Source organism: Rhinopithecus bieti, unplaced genomic scaffold, assembly GCF_001698545.2.
Source record: "Rhinopithecus bieti isolate Rb0 unplaced genomic scaffold, ASM169854v2 scaffold_41913, whole genome shotgun sequence".
Classification (NCBI taxonomy): Eukaryota; Metazoa; Chordata; class Mammalia; order Primates; family Cercopithecidae; genus Rhinopithecus; species Rhinopithecus bieti.
Genome location: NW_016818964.1, coordinates 1508356 through 1525167, shown reverse-complemented (window position 1 = coordinate 1525167; position 16812 = coordinate 1508356). Strand labels below are relative to the sequence as shown.

Genomic DNA, 16812 nt, shown 5'->3' with positions numbered 1-16812 from the left:
TTTCAATCCCAGTCTGCCTCAGGTACGGGTGGGGTGTGCAGACTCCTGGCTGTGTTCCTGTACCGTTTGTGGCCTCCTGGGTCATGTGTGTCCAGGGCCCAGATACCGAGTAACTGCTGTCTGGTGTCGTAGCGGCATCCACAGCCCTGTGTGGCGGGGCGGGGGTGGGGCTGTGGGTGTGCAGGGCAGCTGCATTTTCCAAGAGTGGAAATGGGGGATGGAGATTTGCTTCGTAAAGGCCTGGGAGCTACATGGGGGGTAGGGAGGGGCCAGCCGCACCCAGGGCTGGGGGTCGGTGGACTCTGCCCAGTGAAGCCAAGGGAATGGCGGCAAGGAGAGGCCTGGACGGCGACGTGGGACTCGCACCTGGAGCAGTGGAGATGGAGCCCAGTTCACTAAACGTTCTCTAGGTGCACTCTGACCATCTGTAATCCCAGGACAGTGTCCATAGAGTTGTCTCCCCTTCAGTCGCATTGTCCCTGTCCTTGGAGTTTCTGCCTCAGGGAAAGACCCACTAAAACCACCTGGGCCCTGGCGGCCTCCTCCAGCGCATGGCGGTGCTGCCTCCTGAGCACAGTCACTGAGAGTGTCTGGGTCCAAGGAAAGGACCCACTTAGCAAAGGTTGTTGTGTGGTGCTGTGCAGGCACGTTGCCTGGAGTTGGCCCCACCAGCATCGGGGTGGCTTGGGGCTCTGGTTCCTAAGCTTCTGCTTTTTGAGTTGGTCGCCACGTTGGCTCTGTGGGCCCCTGCCAGGCACCTGTCTTGATTGGGTGGTCATTGGATGGGGGTGCTGAAGGGCTACAGGAGCAAGGGGCCGGCCCACACGCTGGCTGAGTCCTTGGGTGGTTTCAGAGGGTCACGTGCACAGTCTGCATTGAGCACCCTGGGGCTGAGGCCTTGGGTCAAGTTCTTCCTGATAGTGCTTTGATTATATGGTGATGTGATTCTGCAAACAACCCCCCACTGAGTGCCAGCTGCTGGGTGTCCCCACCCCCAGAGCCAAGGGGAGGCCACCCTGGAGCTGGTGCTTTGCCCTTGGTGTCACGGAGGTGTCTGGGTCCACACGTGGTGGGTGGGCTGGGTCTGCACTCACCCAGCATGGCCGGCGGGATTGGACCCAGCTGCAACCTGGCGGGTTCCATGGGGCTTCCTGTGCCTGGGCCTGCCTGTGTCTCATACCTGTCAATGAAGGAGAAAGCAACCTGGGAAAAACATTCCTCTCTGTACCCAGGGGACTGCCAAGTGTGCTTTATAGAAGGCTGGAAGACCGACCCAAGTAGGAAGTTGTCACACGTGAGCGAACTGAGCAAAGCTGCCAGACAGCCACCGCAAGACCAAGGGAGCCGGCCTGTCCTTTGTCCTTCTAGCCTGGAAGACCGGTTCTTGACTCTTGGGCACTCACGTTGGCCACTGGCCGCAATCACTGGATGGCTTCACTGATGTCCCTGGGGTCTGTATCTGCCCTCTCTTCTATTCCCTAGAAACTCTGGCCGGGCATGGCAGCTCACGCCTCTAATCCTAGCAGTTAGGGTGGCCGAGGCAGGTGGATCACAAGGTCAAGAAATTGAGACCATCCTGGCAAACATGGCGAAACCCCATCTTTACTAAAAATACAGAAATTAGCTGGGCGTGGTGATGGGCATCTGTAGTCCCAGCTACTCAGGCTGAGGCAGGAGAATCGCTTGAACTTGGGAGGCGGAGGTTGCGGTGAGCTGAGATCGCACCACTGCACTCCACCCTGGCAACAGAATGAGCCTCCTTCTCAAAAAAAAAAAACTACAAACTCTGATAGTTCACCTAGTGGGATCCCCGGCAGCTCCTCCTGCTTCCTGAGCTGTGGCTCATGGGCCATTGGATTCAGAGACCTTGAGCTGGGTGCTGGCTGCCCTAAAGGAGCACGACCCCTCCAGCCTGGTGATTGGGAGGTAGAGAAGTGCAGCCATCCTTGACAAAGGCCCAGCCTCCACTGCCTCAGGCCAGCATGACCGCACCCTGATGCCACAGTCATCTGCCCTGCCCGGGCATAAGCCCGACTCAGGTGATACAAGCGAGGCTTTCCCATGGGTCCTCCCCTTGTGAGAAAGGGTCTGCTCTGTCCCTTCTCTCTGTCAGTGTGGTTTGGAGTGAGTGAGCCTCCCACACTGCTCAAGGGAGAGCTGGTGAGCATGACATCATGGCCTCCTGCTGACTGGGGTCTTCTTCCTTCTGATTCTCACCAGCAGGAGCACCCAGACCCCCCTTTTTCAGAAATGATTGCATTTTCCCTTCAAGAGTCATCTGTGATCTGGCAGTATGGAGGGACTATCCCCTCCCACAGCCTGGCCGACCCCCTTCCTCCAGGGCTGTGTGGAATCACCTCTCGGAAGCTCACTCTGAAAAGCCAGTCACAGGGATTTCACCAGGATGCTGCTGTTTGTGCCGACACCTGTGCTTTGTGACAAATGCTGTTTCCTTCAAGCTGTTCGCAAGCAACTTCACCAGAATCCCAAGCTGGTTCGTACGTAATTTGTGTATGTACATATGCATACTATACGTGACCATGTATGAGATACAGACGCCATGGCTTCTGTTCATTGGCTCATTTGCCTGGTCGCATGTTCACTCCACGAGGTTATGACACTGCAGGTGGCTTTGGGATGGGTGGTTTCAGGGACAAGGTGTTCTGTGATCTCTGTATTTGCTAACTAGCCTTGTTTAGATTTCTTTCTTTTCTTTTCTTTTCTTTTTTTTTTTCTGAGATGGAGTCTCTGTTACCCAGGCTGGAGAGTGCAGTGGTGTGATCTCAGCTCGCTGCAACCTCCACCCTCTGAGTTCAAGCAATTCTCTCACCTCGGCCTCCCGAATAGCTGGGATTACAGGTGCCTGCCACCACTGCGCCCGGCTAAGTTTTGTATTTTTAGTAGAGATGGGGGGTCTCACCATGTTGGCCAGGCTGGTCTTGAACTCCTGACCTTGTGATCCACCCGCCTCGGCCTCCCAAAGTGCTGGGATTACAGGCATGAGCCACCACGCCCAGCTCTTGTTTTGATTTCTAACAGTCTAGTGGAGTACAGTTAATGTGTTTATTTCTGTAACTGTTGGGGTGGAGTGTAAACCTAACTTTTGGAAACGTGAAATAAACAACAGCGCCAGCCATTCGGAGGGTGTCCTTCTGTGCTTTGCAGGGGGCAGGGGGTGGCGGTGCACATCAGCCACCATGAGCAGCCTATCCTTATCAGAGAAACCCAGACTTGCCAAGACCCGTCAAACAACTCAACACCATCGCAGTGGTTTTCTGGGCCATGCTGTGTGGGCTTGCGATCCTCACCATCATCTGGTAAGGAGATAGTAAGTATTGTCTCCATTTTATAGATGAGGAAACTGAGGCCCTGAGAGGGCCAGGAGCGCCTGCCCAAAGACTCCTGCTAGTCAATGGCTGGGCTGGGGAGTTCAACTCCAGTCTTAGGTCCAAATCTGGGTTCCCACCATGGAACCTTGCCTGCTCAGACTCACCAGGCAGAGCTTCAAGGACTTGGTTCCCAAATCCCAACTGGCCTCTGGACTTGGCTCTGCCTGGGCCCCTGGAGGGTGGCAGCGATGCCTCTGAGCCTCACCCACCCACAATGCCCATGCCTTTCCCGTTCCTACCTGGAAGACACCACGTGGCCAGCCTTCCAAGGCCGAGGCCCCTCCCTGCACCCTCTCCACCACTGCCTGGGATCATCACCCTCCCCGGCTTGCTTGTGTTTGAACTGCAAAGGCCAAGGACGTTAGCCCCAGAACTGCCACCTGGACAGGTGAAGTGACTGGCCAAGGCCAACCAACCAGTCCAGCAGAGCCTGGCTCGAACCCAACCTCCTCCTCCTCCTGGCCTGCAAGCTGCGCCCTCCAGCGTGGGCGTGTGCTCCTCCTGCTTGTGTGCACTTTTGTCCCTGTGGGTTGCTTTGGCTGTTGAAGGATGCAGCTGTCCCCGCTGGGCAGTGAGCTTCTTAAAGCTAGGACTTGTCGCAGCCATGCTCAGGCCTACCAGGCCCAGAGCAGCCATGCACAAATGTTTGACAAGTGACTGAATGATGGGCCCTGATCTTCAGCCAGCACACACAAGTCCTGACTGTGTAATCCTCACAGTCCCCATGTTTCAGTGTTCTGAGCATCATCCCTGCCTGTGACTTGGGTGAGTCATTTCACCTTCTCTGCCTCAGTTTCCTCATTGACAAAACTGGGACTAACAGCAGCCTGTGCGCTAGTGAAGTGTTACATACATGAGATCTTCAGACGCCCCACATTCCTATGCACATAACGCCCACTTTTCTAACAATAAGTGGTTGTGCCAAGCGGGCCCAGCAGCTCAGAGACTTGAGTCTGACACCTGTGGCCTGCGACAGGCACTAGGCTGGGCTGTCAGGGCCTCCACCCAGCCCCACAGGTGATCGGACAGCAGGGACCATCAGGGAAGAGTGACCTGGGCTCAGGAGCAGAGCCCGTGTCCCCACCTGGCCCTGCCTGTGCATGGCCCAGTTCAGATGTGACTGGGGATGGGAAGAGGCAGGAACCTGGAGGCCCTCGGCAAGTGTGCTTTAATCCCTACAAACACTCTGAGGCAGGCCAGCATTCCCATTTTACGGGTGAGGAAACTGAGGCTCAGAGTTAACAAAGTCATTTGCTCAAGATCCCACAGCCAGGAAGTGGCCCAGAGAGGAGTCCCCAGGCGGACTGAACCTCCCTTTGTCCCTTTGCCCAAATCCAGTGCATACCACTCCACTCTAAGTTGAGAGGGGAAAAATTCAGAGGAAAGAGCCCGGAACAGATTTATTTTTCTTTAGATAAATCTCATACAGATTATGTTACAGTCAGGAGTTCTCAGCTTTCACCAAAAGGTCAGAAGTTATTGCAGTTGTGTCCAATGGATAGGATGGAGGAAGGGAAACTTCTAGAAAGCTGCCTGTGTTCAGAGAAGGAGTCGTCAATGTTTAAAGTTGTGAGGCTGCCCTGCAGAGGACGTTCCAGGGCAGGGAGGAGTCAAGAGTAGGAGACAAGGTGCGTGGGGGGCGACAGAGTGGCCTGGGCTTGGGCAGGCTGGAGGCTGCCTCCCTACCGAAAGCAGCGTCCGGGCTGTCTGGCCAGGACTTGCCAAGGGGACAGCAGAGCCAGGACCACAAGGTGCCCTGGGGCCAGCCCTGCCAGCCGATGTCTCAGCCCTGCCGTAGTGCCTGCAGCTGGTGGGCCACTTTCTCCAGCTCTGCCTCGATGGCCGACAGGCTCTCCAGCTCCTGGTCCTAGGAGAGACATTGGAGGTCACTCGGGCCAGCCTGGCCAGTGGCACGGAAGGCACAGGAAGTCAGAAAGGCACTGGGTTAGCTGTGTGGCCTTGGACAGGTGGCTTCGTCTCTCTGAGCCTCAGAGGCCTCATCGGTCATGGAGACAGTGATACGAGCCTGCTGCTCTCGGGATTATTATGGACAAGAAGGTGGCTGATGTCGGGGACCCTGTTCCCACACTGCGCTTGGTGGCCTCTTATCCAGGCCCCACTTCCTCTCAAATGGTTCTGGACAAGTGGGAGTCTGTTCTCTCAGGGCACACGGAAAACAAAGCTTACAGTGTCCCGAAGAGCCCCCTTCCCTCGGCCTGGCCCATGGGTGCCAGGACCTAGGGTGAGGCCAGCCCGGGGCTTCCAGGTCTGTCTTCTGCAGCCTTCCCACCTGGGGGGAATGTGGGGCCTGAGGCAGGGCTGCATGCTGGGGGAGCTACCCCACGTCAGCCTGCCTAGGGCTGGGCTTTGATCCCTGGTCCTGATTGTGAGAGGATCCCAAGCTCTGACTGCCCAAGTTCAGGGAAGCAGGACCCCCTCCTCTGAGCCCTGTTCTAGACCCCAGTCTCCAGAAGTTTCCAGGCCTCAGAACTTGGACACCCACAGAGCATACCCTCAAGACTCGGAGCAGGAGTGCAGGGAAGGCTGCCTCCTTCGATCTGGGAGGGGTCATTTTCCCGAGGTCACTGCCAGATTTGAGGCTGCCAAGGGCATCCTGGCCCATGGAACCCAACATTGATCATTGCAGGCCATGGAAATAGACCCTACAGCCGCTTCGTCTTGGAGCAGGCCCTGGGGTGGGCATTCTGCGGGGCTGGGGTTTCTATGAAGACCCTTGGGCTGTGTCGACGAGGCCCCCACCCCATCCTGTCCACATGCCGCAGGGGTCCCATTTCTCTGCCCTGTTGTCTGGAGCTCCCTTTGCTTGCGGAGAAAGGAAACTGGTGGCACCTCTGGGCCCCCATTCTCTCCAGCTTTGTCCTCAGTCCCTCACCCTGGGCTCCCAGGCACAGGGGCAGATGCCCTCTCCTGCTCCAGCTGCCAACATGGAGCCTTCTTCCTCTCAGACTGCCAGGCCCAGAGAGGGGGTCGGGGACCCAAAGAAGGGGCCGCACCCTCTTCTAGGTGAGCAGAGAAGAGCCTTGGGGTCGGGGCCACAGATGGGTGTCAGTCTTCCCACAGAGCCCTGGTTCCCACCTGGACACTAAGGCTTGAACCAGGTATCCCAGCCGCCTACCTGCCAGGGACGCCAACCTGCTCCTGTGTGCTGTGTCCCCACGCCCCATTCATCTTCTCCAGGGTCGCTAGTTTTCAAAGCCCTTGTGTTTTCCAATCATGGTAATGAGGTGGGCAGAGGAGACTCCTTACCCCTACTTCATAAATGGGGGAACCCAAGAGGCTCAGAGGAGGGGAGTGACCCGCCCGAGTCCACACAGCCAGGAGGAGGCAGAGCCCAGGTCTTCCAGCTCACATCGTGTGGCTCCCACCTGATCCCCACAGGCAAGAGGTCCCCTGGCCCTACCCCTGCCCTGCCCCGTTACCCTCATGGGCCAGACGCAGGGCCTGAGCCTGGGAGGAGGCTGTGCCTGGGTTGCGTGGGGGCCAGGAAGGGACATGGCCAGACCCACTGCATGGTTTTTCCAGGGCATGACCTGCAAGGCTCCCTACTGCCTTCGGGACAAAGTCTCACTCGGCGCCTCCCCTGTTGCCACAGGCTGATCTGAGCTCCTCCCATCTCCCAGCCAGCTTTGCTGGATGCCCCCTGGGAGCCAAGGCATTCTCCTGCCCTGAGAGCCCCTGGTCTGAGCATCTCTCCATCCCCAGACTCCAAGGGGGCCGTGTCCCCTCAGTGGGGTAGGAGCAGTGTGTCTGGGTGTGGCTGCCCCTGCTGGACCCACTCTCCACGGCCCAGCACAGAACTGGCTCCCGCCCCATACCAACCTCTGGTCTGCGGTTGGCACTGCCTTCCTCCTCTTTCTTCTCCTCAGGGTAGCCTCGAACCTGGAGGGGCAGGCCTGCCTCAACGCTGTCTTCCTGGGAGGATGGCCTCCAGCCTTGTCGCAGCTGTGGCCCAGGGCCCCTGAAGCCGTAGGCCCGGGCCCGGAAGGAGAGCTTCATGGAACGGTCCGGGTTGTCCTCCTCCTCTTCCTGCCCCTCCAGTCGCTTCTCAGCTGTCAGTTCCTTGGCCAGCTGGTCCATCTTGCTCCAGCGTTTGGAGTCCTCCCACTGCTTGGAGAGCCGCTCCTCTTCCTGCTCCAGCTCCCCGCTCTTCCCACCCCGGAAGAGGCCTTGCGGGGCCCCCGCCATCTCCTCCTCCTCTTTCTGCTGGGAGTACTCCTGCTCTCCCTTTCCTTCGGGGACCTGAGCCTCCTCAGCCCCAGACTTCCCAGCTCCATCCACAGCCAGAGCCTCTGACCGACCGGGAGCAGCTGGTGGGCAAGAGCAGGAGAATGGGTGTGGGACCACCATTTTCCCAGTCTCTGCCACTCCCCGGGGGCCTCTGCTGCGGTCACTTTTAGGGCCACAGACCTTGGCTCGTAGGGCCCAACCCAGCCTCTCCACAGTGATGACACTTAGCGGGAAAAACCTTCTTGATGCCAGGCTTTGCAAGATCCCCTCAGCTCACAGTGGTGGGTTAGCTGGAGCCTGCCTCTTCCCCTCATCCTCATCCCAGAAGCCCGACAGCTGGAGAGTGAGGAAAGACCCTGACAGGCCCGCAGGGGGAGCCAGGGCCTCTCCTAAACCCTAGTTAAAGCTGACACTGTTCCCAGATCAGCCTGTGCCCTCCTGCCATGGTCTCTGTTCCCAAAGCCAGCCCACCCATCACCCACCCCTAGCTTCCAGGGTTGGTGGGGGCAGGCTATGTGGAATAGTAGGAAATGCATGGTTTTGGAGTCAGAGAAATCTGGGGTAGAACCTCAGCTTTTACTGTAAATTAGCTGTGTGACCTTGGGCAAATTACTTAACCTCTCTGAACCTCATTTGTCCATGTGGGAAATGGAGCTAATACCTACCTTTCAGGGTTATTATGAAGGTAGAATGAGGTTATGGAGAAGGCTCCCCTCCCACCCGTCCCCCTCTCCCAGACGTGTTGGTTGAGGTCTCTGCCATCATACGTACTCTCGCCTTTCCGGATCTCCTTGTAGCCAAAGCTCGGGTGGGGCTTCAGCGCTGCAGTGGGGCCTTCTTCCTCAAGGACAGCCTCCTCTCCAGCCTCGGCCTCCTCCTCCTCCTCTTCTCTCTTTGCCTGCCACCCTGGCTCTGCACTCAGGCCCTTCTCTCTGTCCACCAGACCCTGAGAGAGGCCCTCACTATCCCCCTCGGCCTGTGGGCCTGGGTATTTCTGGCTGGGGAGGCTGGCTGGAGGGTGGATGTTGGTGGCCTCCTCCTCCTCCTCCCCGGGGGCCTGATTGTTCCCCTCAGTCTTGGACTCCTGCCTGGGCTCCAGGAGGGCCTGGGGCCTGGCTCCGTCTGTGGCTTCACCACTTTTCTCTGCCTCCTTGGAATCCTCTCTTTTCTCCATAGCATCGTTGGAGGACGGCTCTTCCATCGCCTCTGCAGACACAGCACAGCCAAGTCAGGCCCTGAGGACCGGACCACGTGTGGGGCCTCCCCACAGGCTAATTTCAGATCATACTCATCATGTTTCTTGGCTTCCAGCGAGCCCAGCCCAGACAATGATTAGGGTTACCCCTCTGTTCATGTCAGGCTTGATCTGAGCACAGCTGGATTTGTTTCTTTCTTTTTAATCCTGACTTTTAAAACAGGTTATTATTCAAAGAACAAAAAACAAAAATCCAGACCTTAAGAATTAATCCAGGAGATAAAGCCTGAACTAAAAATTAATATGTCAGCTGTGTGTTCTTGGGCAAGTTGCTTAACCTCTCTGTGTAAGAGGCACCATGTCTGCAACTTCATTCTCCCCTCCATATGGGGCTTCTCTGTCTTCAGCGTCCTGTGAAAGGGCTCAATTCTGCAAAATTTTAGGGTTTCGTTAAAAGGTATTTTATTGTGGCTGCCTTAAAGACAGCCTTTGAATAAGAAAATAATTCCTCCCATCATTAGAATAATGACCACTGAACAAAGTGCTGCCAAGTACATTCCACCATCTGAGCTTCACCAGGACTCTGGTGAAAGGTGCTCACATGCCTATTTCACAGAAACCCAAAATGATCTGCAGAAAGGTAAGATGACCTGTCCATCTCACGCATTTTGCAGGCAGCAGAGCTGAGCCTAGAACCCAAGCCTCCAAATGCCAAGTTCAGGATCTCTTTGCACTGACACATGGCTGCCTGCCTCATTAAAGCTTCAGCCAATGTGAGGGCACCTGGGCCTCACTTGAGGGCTTTCCCTCTCAGCCCCAGATGGGAGACACCGGGATACAGCTCCTGAACACCGGCCTTACCGGCCCATCTTCTACATGGAGAGCAGAGGCACCACGGGGCCGGTTTGTGGCTCTCCCCAGGCAGGGAGGATGGCTCAGAGTGTCACACTGACCTAAGCCATGACCTCTTAGACTCCTAGAAGCTCTTTGGTTTCAAGAAAGATGATATGGGTTCATTTCACGTTTCACACCTAGTCTGTCTGTGGTCCTCCTGCATCCTGGCTATTCTGAGGCCCCACCGCATCCCAGGAGGACAGGCACTGGGGGCGGGGGCTCTGCTACAGTGGCTACTGGGTAGACCCAGAGTTGAAGTTGTCCACCTGCCATTCCAGAGACCTCCTGCCCTAGAGTGTCAGCCTCTGTTCTGGGCAGACGGGACCAAGCGAGGGCTTTGGTGTGAGGCAGGCCCAAGTTGAAACCCCTGGTAATGCCACTCACCTTGGGCAAGGGACTTAGTCTGTCTGGGCAGCACTTTCCCCACTTGTAGCAAGAGGGAAATAAGGGATTATGGGTGGGGCTCCCAACTCATCAGACCCCTGGGTCCATCATAGCCACTGTTCCCATTGCCACCCTCCCTTCCCCACCTCTGGCCAGACTGGCTGGGACAGACCTTTCAACTCGGCCTGGCTGCTCTGGTTCTCAAGAACCTCCGAGAGTTCATCTTCAAAACCGCTGTGTTTCTTCTGCTGATGTGCCCTCTCCTTGGCGCCTGGTATGAGAAAAAGAGGGAAAAGTCCCATTGGTTCCAGCCCTGGCATATTCATCTATAAGAGTGAAGGCCTCCATTTCCCCATCTGTAAACTAGGTACATCATGTTCAGGGCCTGCCCAATGAGACACTGATGGGGCGGTGAAGGCTTGGCGTCCCTCACCTCTCTCAGCTGGGCCCTCAGGCAGCCACACTGCCTCGCCAGATTCAGCTTCTCCCCAGGAGGCCAGAGCAAGCGTGCTGTGGCCTCACACAGCCGGAAAGGCTCAGATGGAGCAAGGGGCCCAGGGGCAGGAGTTGGGGGTGGGGAACCCCTCAGGACCTGGCCCGTAGCTCTAGGAACCCTGCAGCAGGCAGCAATGGTGGCAGCTCTTGATTCAGGCAAGCCCTGCTACCCTTGGACGCTGTGAGTCCAGGCCCCAGGAGAAGGCCAAGCCCTGTGCCCACATCTGAGCCCAGGGTTGGCGCCTGCTGCCATGACCCAGAGACCCCTCTCCCGCCGCCGCTGCTGCCTCCTCTGACTGTCCCCACACCTGTGCCTGATTCCTGATGTTGGCCCCTCAGCTAGCCCAGCTCTGCTGCTGGTCCTCATTTCTTCCCCAACAATGGGCTTTCCGGGGCAGCTGTGGGCCAGGGACCATGCCCAGCCCTGGCCTCAGGCAACATGGGTTCCAGTTCCCTTCTGGCTATTTCCTAGCTCCTTGGGCAACTTGGGCTCTCCAAGAGTTGGGTGCTTAGCTAGAAAACAGGGTTGCTGTGTGGTAAATGCTAAGACAGAAGCACACAGATGTTACTGGAGCCCAAGAGGGAGTGGATGGATAGATGGATGGACAGAAATACATCCAGGACTCTATTAATGGAAAACAGTCATACATACGTATATTGGATGCGGCTTATACTGGATACACATGTGTATGTGAATACAGATGTTTCAGGACACATTCTCCTATAATAGTCTCTGTTGACAGTCTATTTAATTATTTAAATGTAATCAGTTAGTCATTCAATATTTAATTTTAAAGTCATATTGTAATAAAATATTTAATGCTTAATTAAAACAAAAAAACACACTAGTCCAAGGTCACTGATGATGACATAACCATCCAGGTAGTAATAGTCCCAGCTGCGCCCAGCACTCCCTGCCCCCTCCAACAACAATAGGAGATGGGTGCATGCCACCCAGGCTGGCTTGTGAGTGGAAGAACAATGTGTTAGCTTGGAAAAGGCCATAGGAATCCTATCGCTGTGGCCGTGTTTATGCGCCTCCTCCCCAAAGCCCTCTCTGTTCTCACACATGGCCTGGTCTGCCCCAAAGGCCTCAGAGTGGGGCCCATCCTGGAGCCAGAGCAGCCTTCATACTCCCACCCTACCCCAGACACAAGCCCAGCCCTGAAAAACACTCTTGCTTCATTGGGAAGCAGATGCTGGATTCATGCTCTAATGCCCTGTTCTCAGGGAGAGACACGCCACCACCAGTGGTCCTGCCCCGGTGGAAATAGCCACTTCCCACAGGGAGTCAGCTGGGGCAGGTGCAGGGCCGAACTCAGGCTTCCTGGTTTGCGAGGGTAGGGCTGTGCTTTGCATCAAGCCTGGAAGGAGCTGGGGGGCTAGGCACAGAGGCTAACTGTGGGATGATGACAGCTTCACCCTCTACCCCAGTATCCTGTCCAGGCTTGGCTTGAATATCATCAGTGACGAATGGCTCACTACTTCATAAAGTTACTTCCTAAAATGACTGAACTGCAGAGGCCATGGGTTTTAGGGCAGCTGCATTTGGCATGTCTCTATTCACTATGTGACCTTGGACAAGTCACTCAACCTCTCTGGGCCTTGATTTCTTTAACAATATCAATAACAGATTGAGCCAGGTGGCACGGCGGATCATGCTTTTCCACTTTATAATTGCAAGGAAATGACAGTCCCAGAGAGGAACTTGCTGAACCTTCCACCACATTTTCTGACTCTCAGTGACGGGAATTTACCCAGAGTCAGGTGCAGTGGCTGGAAAATACCTTGGAGAGCGAGGTCTTGGAGCTCCTTCAGTAAATTCTGATGTCTCAGAATGGAAAGGATCCGTTCATCTGCAACGAAGAAGAGTCGTCATGGGTGGCTTCCAGAGAACGGCCGAGAAAGAGATTACCATCAGTGTTTTCAGCTGAGCACAAGGAATTTACTCTGGAAACTCAAAACCAGGGTGGCGGCAGCAAGACTGGGTCTTGAGATAACACTTTTGAAATTACCTCCTTTCCAAGGTGTGTGTCAGTTTCCTACTATATCAGAGAAGTCAGCCACTGCCCCAGCACCCAGACCTTAGCCAAGGGGTGGCAGCCCCTGAGGATGAGTGGGGGTCCCTTTAAATACCATAGGTTCCCATCTCCATGCCTGCGCTCACACTGTCTACCACACCTGGACAACCTTGTCTTCATTTTTCCACCCGTCGGTTTCCAATGTTTCTTTTAAAGCCCAACCAAAATGCTGCTGGCTCTATCCAGCAGTTAGTAAAAACTTGACTGGTTGCCTGGAAAGATTTTGTCCTTCTCATGTCCACCCGTAACATTCCTTTATTCATCACACATCTAGAGGGTGTCTTCAGGGGCCAGAGGCTGTTCTAGGCACTGGGATACAGCACACAAAATCTTTGTCCATAGGGAGCTCACAGTCTGGGGGCTTGCTGTTCCAGCCCTGGTTTCATTTTGCCTGGAGTTCTAGTTAATTATGTTCATATGCATCCCCTCTGCCAGTCTGTAAGCACCTGGGCTACAATCCCTCCAACTGTCTATACACCTCGGACCCCAGTGTAGTGCCTGGACATGATGGGCACTCAGTGACGAGTTAAATCATTAATTCCACCAAAAGCCACACACCCATCTCCTAGCCTCCCAGCCCAGCAGGCAGCAGCCCTCACCCCTAGCTTCCAGCTCATACCTCCTCGGAGTGTCTCGAAACACTCCTGGCTGACAGGCATGGGGCTGGGCTTGGAAAGTGTGTCGGAGATGACCTCAACGATGCATTTCATCACCTGGGAACAGAGCGCGGGGGCAGGTTGGGGTTGGTTTGATCATGGGGCTCAGTCTCTGGAGGCTCTTAAGGTGAATTTCTAGTGAGGACAGAGCGTATTTGCTTTTGTCTTTGGAAGTCCATGATCCCTGGCTCAGGTACACAGCTCTGCTTTCTTAGCCAGACAGTGATAGCAATGATAATAGAAAACCCTTATACAGTGCTTACCACGTGTCAGGCACTCCAACCACATGGCCAGCAGGTTCCCCTCTAAGGTGGATCATGGTGAGAATGGAGTGTAGGGAATGGTGCCTGGTACCTTCTCATCCCCAAGTGCTATTTCTCTAAACATGAGAAAGCTGCTTGTGGGCACTAAAAGGATGTCTTACAAAAGTGCTCTGATCATGAAGATGTCCAAAGGTCAGTTCCTCCAGGAAGTCCTTCTGGACTGCCCAGAGGAGACAAAGACCTTCCCTGTCTCTACCCTGTTTGGAAATAGGATGTAGGTTACTGTTTGCCAATACCCATGGTGTTGTCACATGCGAGGAGTCACAGCTTCATATTCTCACTCCATGTTCACCATGGGATGGATGAATCCCCTGGCGGCATGTGAGCAAACATTGACTACACCTGGGAGCACGTCCCAGGTCAACCACAGCCACGCCTCTGAGAGTCCTATCCTGTGCCCGCAAAGGTGCTGTGGATAATTAGGCACCTGATAAATGAGTGATTTTTGATGATGGTGCCCACTGTAATGTGGTATCGTAGTTGTGTGATCTTGGACAAGTGACTTAACCTCTCTGAGCCTCAGTGTCCTCATTTGTAAAACAGGAGTGAGAATACCTTCCCAACTGCTCTCCCAGGGTAATGAGGTACAGATGGAAAAACACTCTCTCAAGCATGGAGTGTCAGCACGCCCAGGGAGGGGTTCACAACTCCAGCCCTGCTTCCACAGCCGAGAGCTGAGTAGAGAGCAGGAGGTGTCAGACAGGCATCAGGCAACACCGGCGGGGAGTGAGCGGGTGGGAGGCTGTGTCTATGGGATGCCAAGGCAACCGGTCCAAGGATCCAAGATGGCAAACTGGCAAGTGCTCTATAATGTGTATAGTCACAACAACATTATATAGAATCTTCAGGTCTTAACCAGCTGTTCTGGTGCCCCTGACCACAGACTGCTGGGTATAATATGGTGACCAGAGTGTCTCCCATAAGGGATCTGGCAAGGAGAGCCCAGCAGCCTGTACCCTGTATCTCCCTGCAACCCCAGACCTTACACTGGGAATATCAGATAACCACCTGTTCGTGAGGGCATTTTCTGGGAGGCAGGAATTGGGTAAAGGGTCTGGAGAGGGATGGGGAGATCAAGAAGGCAGCTCTAGGAATAACAGTGCCAATTTACTAAGGACCTACTATGTGCTAGGCAATTCATATCCATGATTCCTACTCTTTACACCTCCCCTCAAGGAAAAGGAGAAAAAGGCAGAGCTCAGAGAAATTAAGGAATTTTCCCAAGGTCACACAGCTAGAATGAATGGTAGAGGTTTAAGTTCTGTCTTATCTGCAACTCAAACCTAGGAAATATAATTGAACAAACTGAGGTTGGAATCCCTTGGACGGTTTCGATTTTAACTGTGGTGTCTACTGGAAGAAAATAGTTTCTGGGAAGGTGGGGAGTAGAAATTTCTCTGACCCTCAAGTGAAGATTTGGCTGAGCACTAAAGCCTGGAAAAAACAGCCCCAGCTCAGCCATGAATGAATTCCAAGTACACACCCAGCGTGTCGTGTCTCTTGCTGCCAGAGAAACCCCTACCAGTGTCTCCTAAGGCCCTTTCCTGGGTGACCTCCATGACTAGCCCCTATGGTGGGACCGTGGGTGCAGGAGCCATGATCAAGATGTTTTCATTGTGTTCCTTTGGGAGAGCCAGGGCTGGAGAGCCTGCTGGGTGTGGGTAGTTGCTGGCAGAGCCTTTCAGGGGGAAAGAAAGAGTAAAGGCGGAGGCCAGAGCCAGGCAGGCAAAGGCCATTTTTACAGGTCTGTGGACAACCACAACTAGAGAGAAGCCACCCCCACCAGCCCCTGGTGGGCCTACTGGATTCAGAGTGTTCAAGACAGCCTGAGGTCAGGCACCTCAGCCCAGTAGGTAAGATGCAGGCCTCTTCTGCTGCACATGCAGCTCAGAGGAAGCTGGGGAAGTCCCCACAGCAGGACAGCAGGGAAAGCAAGCAATCTTTGATATCTTCTTTTGCAAGCTGTCCCCAGGCTCAGCAGCCGCAGTGCTGACTCTTGGCTTTATGCCGAACTTACTCCTGCAGCTGCCCAAGAACTGGCTGTGAAGTGTCCACTGGAGCCTCCTACCCCTCATCCCCAGCACCCCTTCTTACCTCGGTGTCCCCTTTATTCATAGGGCTGTTCACTGGGAGGGCAGTGACTGGGAAGAAGAAGAGAGTGCTGGGGTCACTCCTCTGCTCCAAGTGGAGCCCAGTCCTTCCTGACTGGGCTCACTGGGGCTGGTCCACCCAATGCCACCCCTCAAAACTGCCCCCACCGAAAAGAGAGGCTGGGGCTGACTTTGTTTCCTTTCCCCGGTTGCTGCCCACAGTGGGGTGGTCCCCAGAGGCTGCACTGAGAGGTCCTCCCCCTCCCCCTTGGGAAACTCCTGCTCTGGAGCTGGTGTGCTCTGGAGCAGGGAGCGCTATCAAAACAAGGCCAAGGGCTGCACAGTGGGACTGGGGTGGGAGACAGATGAGGGGAAGGGAGAGACCCCAGAGGCGGAGGGGAAGAGATGGAGGAGGGGGATTTTGAGGGATGATATGGAGAAGTAGAAGTCAAGGGCAGAAAGGCGGGGAGAGTGAGATGAAAGGGGAAGTGGGGTGGAGGGGTGCGAGCAGCCATCCTCCCACCTCCTCCCAATGACCTTGGCCGGCCACCGCGCAACCGGCACTGGCCCTGATGCAGCCGAGGCGCCAAGCCCAGACAAGGGGTGGGCACAAGGGGGCCTTGCCCCGCGAGGTTGGGAGTCAGGCCCAAGTGTCCTGTGGGTCCCGGGCAGAGGCCACACTGCAGGGTCGGGCGGGAGGCGGTGGCGCTGTCCGCGGTGCTGAAAACTCGCCGCGCCCGAAGGGAGATGTGGAGGGGCGCTGGGCGCCGCGCGGTGCCCGGACCTCAGGGTGGGCAGAGGAGCCCGGGACCCTCTCCCGCGAGCCCCTCGCTCTCGCTCACCTTGCCCGGCGCAGAGCAGAAGCGCCACGACAGCGGCGGAGCGCATGGCGGACCCGGGCGCCGAGCAGCTGGCCGTGTGGGGCCGGGCACCTAGGCACCGGGCGAGGGGCGGCTGGACCGGCGGCCGGGGTCGGGCTGCGGTGGCACCGGCGCAGGGCTGGGGGCGCAGTGTCTTGGCGTGCTTCCGTCTGTCGGTCGATCCTCCCGCAAGCTCC

At 55.7% G+C, this 16812-nt stretch overlaps 1 protein-coding gene across 2 annotated transcripts; it reads right to left on the bottom strand.

Moving 5' to 3' along the window:
- Window positions 1-4763: 4763 nt before the first annotated feature.
- On the bottom strand, window positions 4764-16806 carry CHGA (chromogranin A). Of its 2 annotated transcripts, none has more exons than XM_017857899.1 (8): window positions 16598-16806; window positions 15760-15806; window positions 13306-13399; window positions 12363-12461; window positions 10283-10381; window positions 8409-8843; window positions 7230-7717; window positions 4764-5256 (listed from the first exon to the last, which is right to left on the bottom strand). In XM_017857899.1, exons 1-8 carry the CDS (start codon window positions 16641-16643, stop codon window positions 5173-5175), a joined length of 1392 nt encoding a protein of 463 aa, XP_017713388.1. In that variant the 5' UTR covers window positions 16644-16806; the 3' UTR covers window positions 4764-5172. The 2 variants fall into 2 exon arrangements, with proteins under 2 accessions (XP_017713388.1, XP_017713389.1); XM_017857900.1 differs by having other exon boundaries at window positions 12393-12461.
- Window positions 16807-16812: the final 6 nt, after the last annotated feature.

Coding starts and splice junctions, on each gene's coding strand:
- CHGA (XM_017857899.1), bottom strand. CDS start 16,643: ATGCGCTCCGCCGCTGTCGTGGCGCTTCTGCTCTGCGCCGGGCAAG. Junction 15,807..16,597: donor TCTGCTCTGCGCCGGGCAAG/GTGAGCGAGAGC, acceptor TCTTCTTCCCAG/TCACTGCCCTCCCAGTGAAC. Junction 13,400..15,759: donor TGAATAAAGGGGACACCGAG/GTAAGAAGGGGT, acceptor CTCTGTTCCCAG/GTGATGAAATGCATCGTTGA.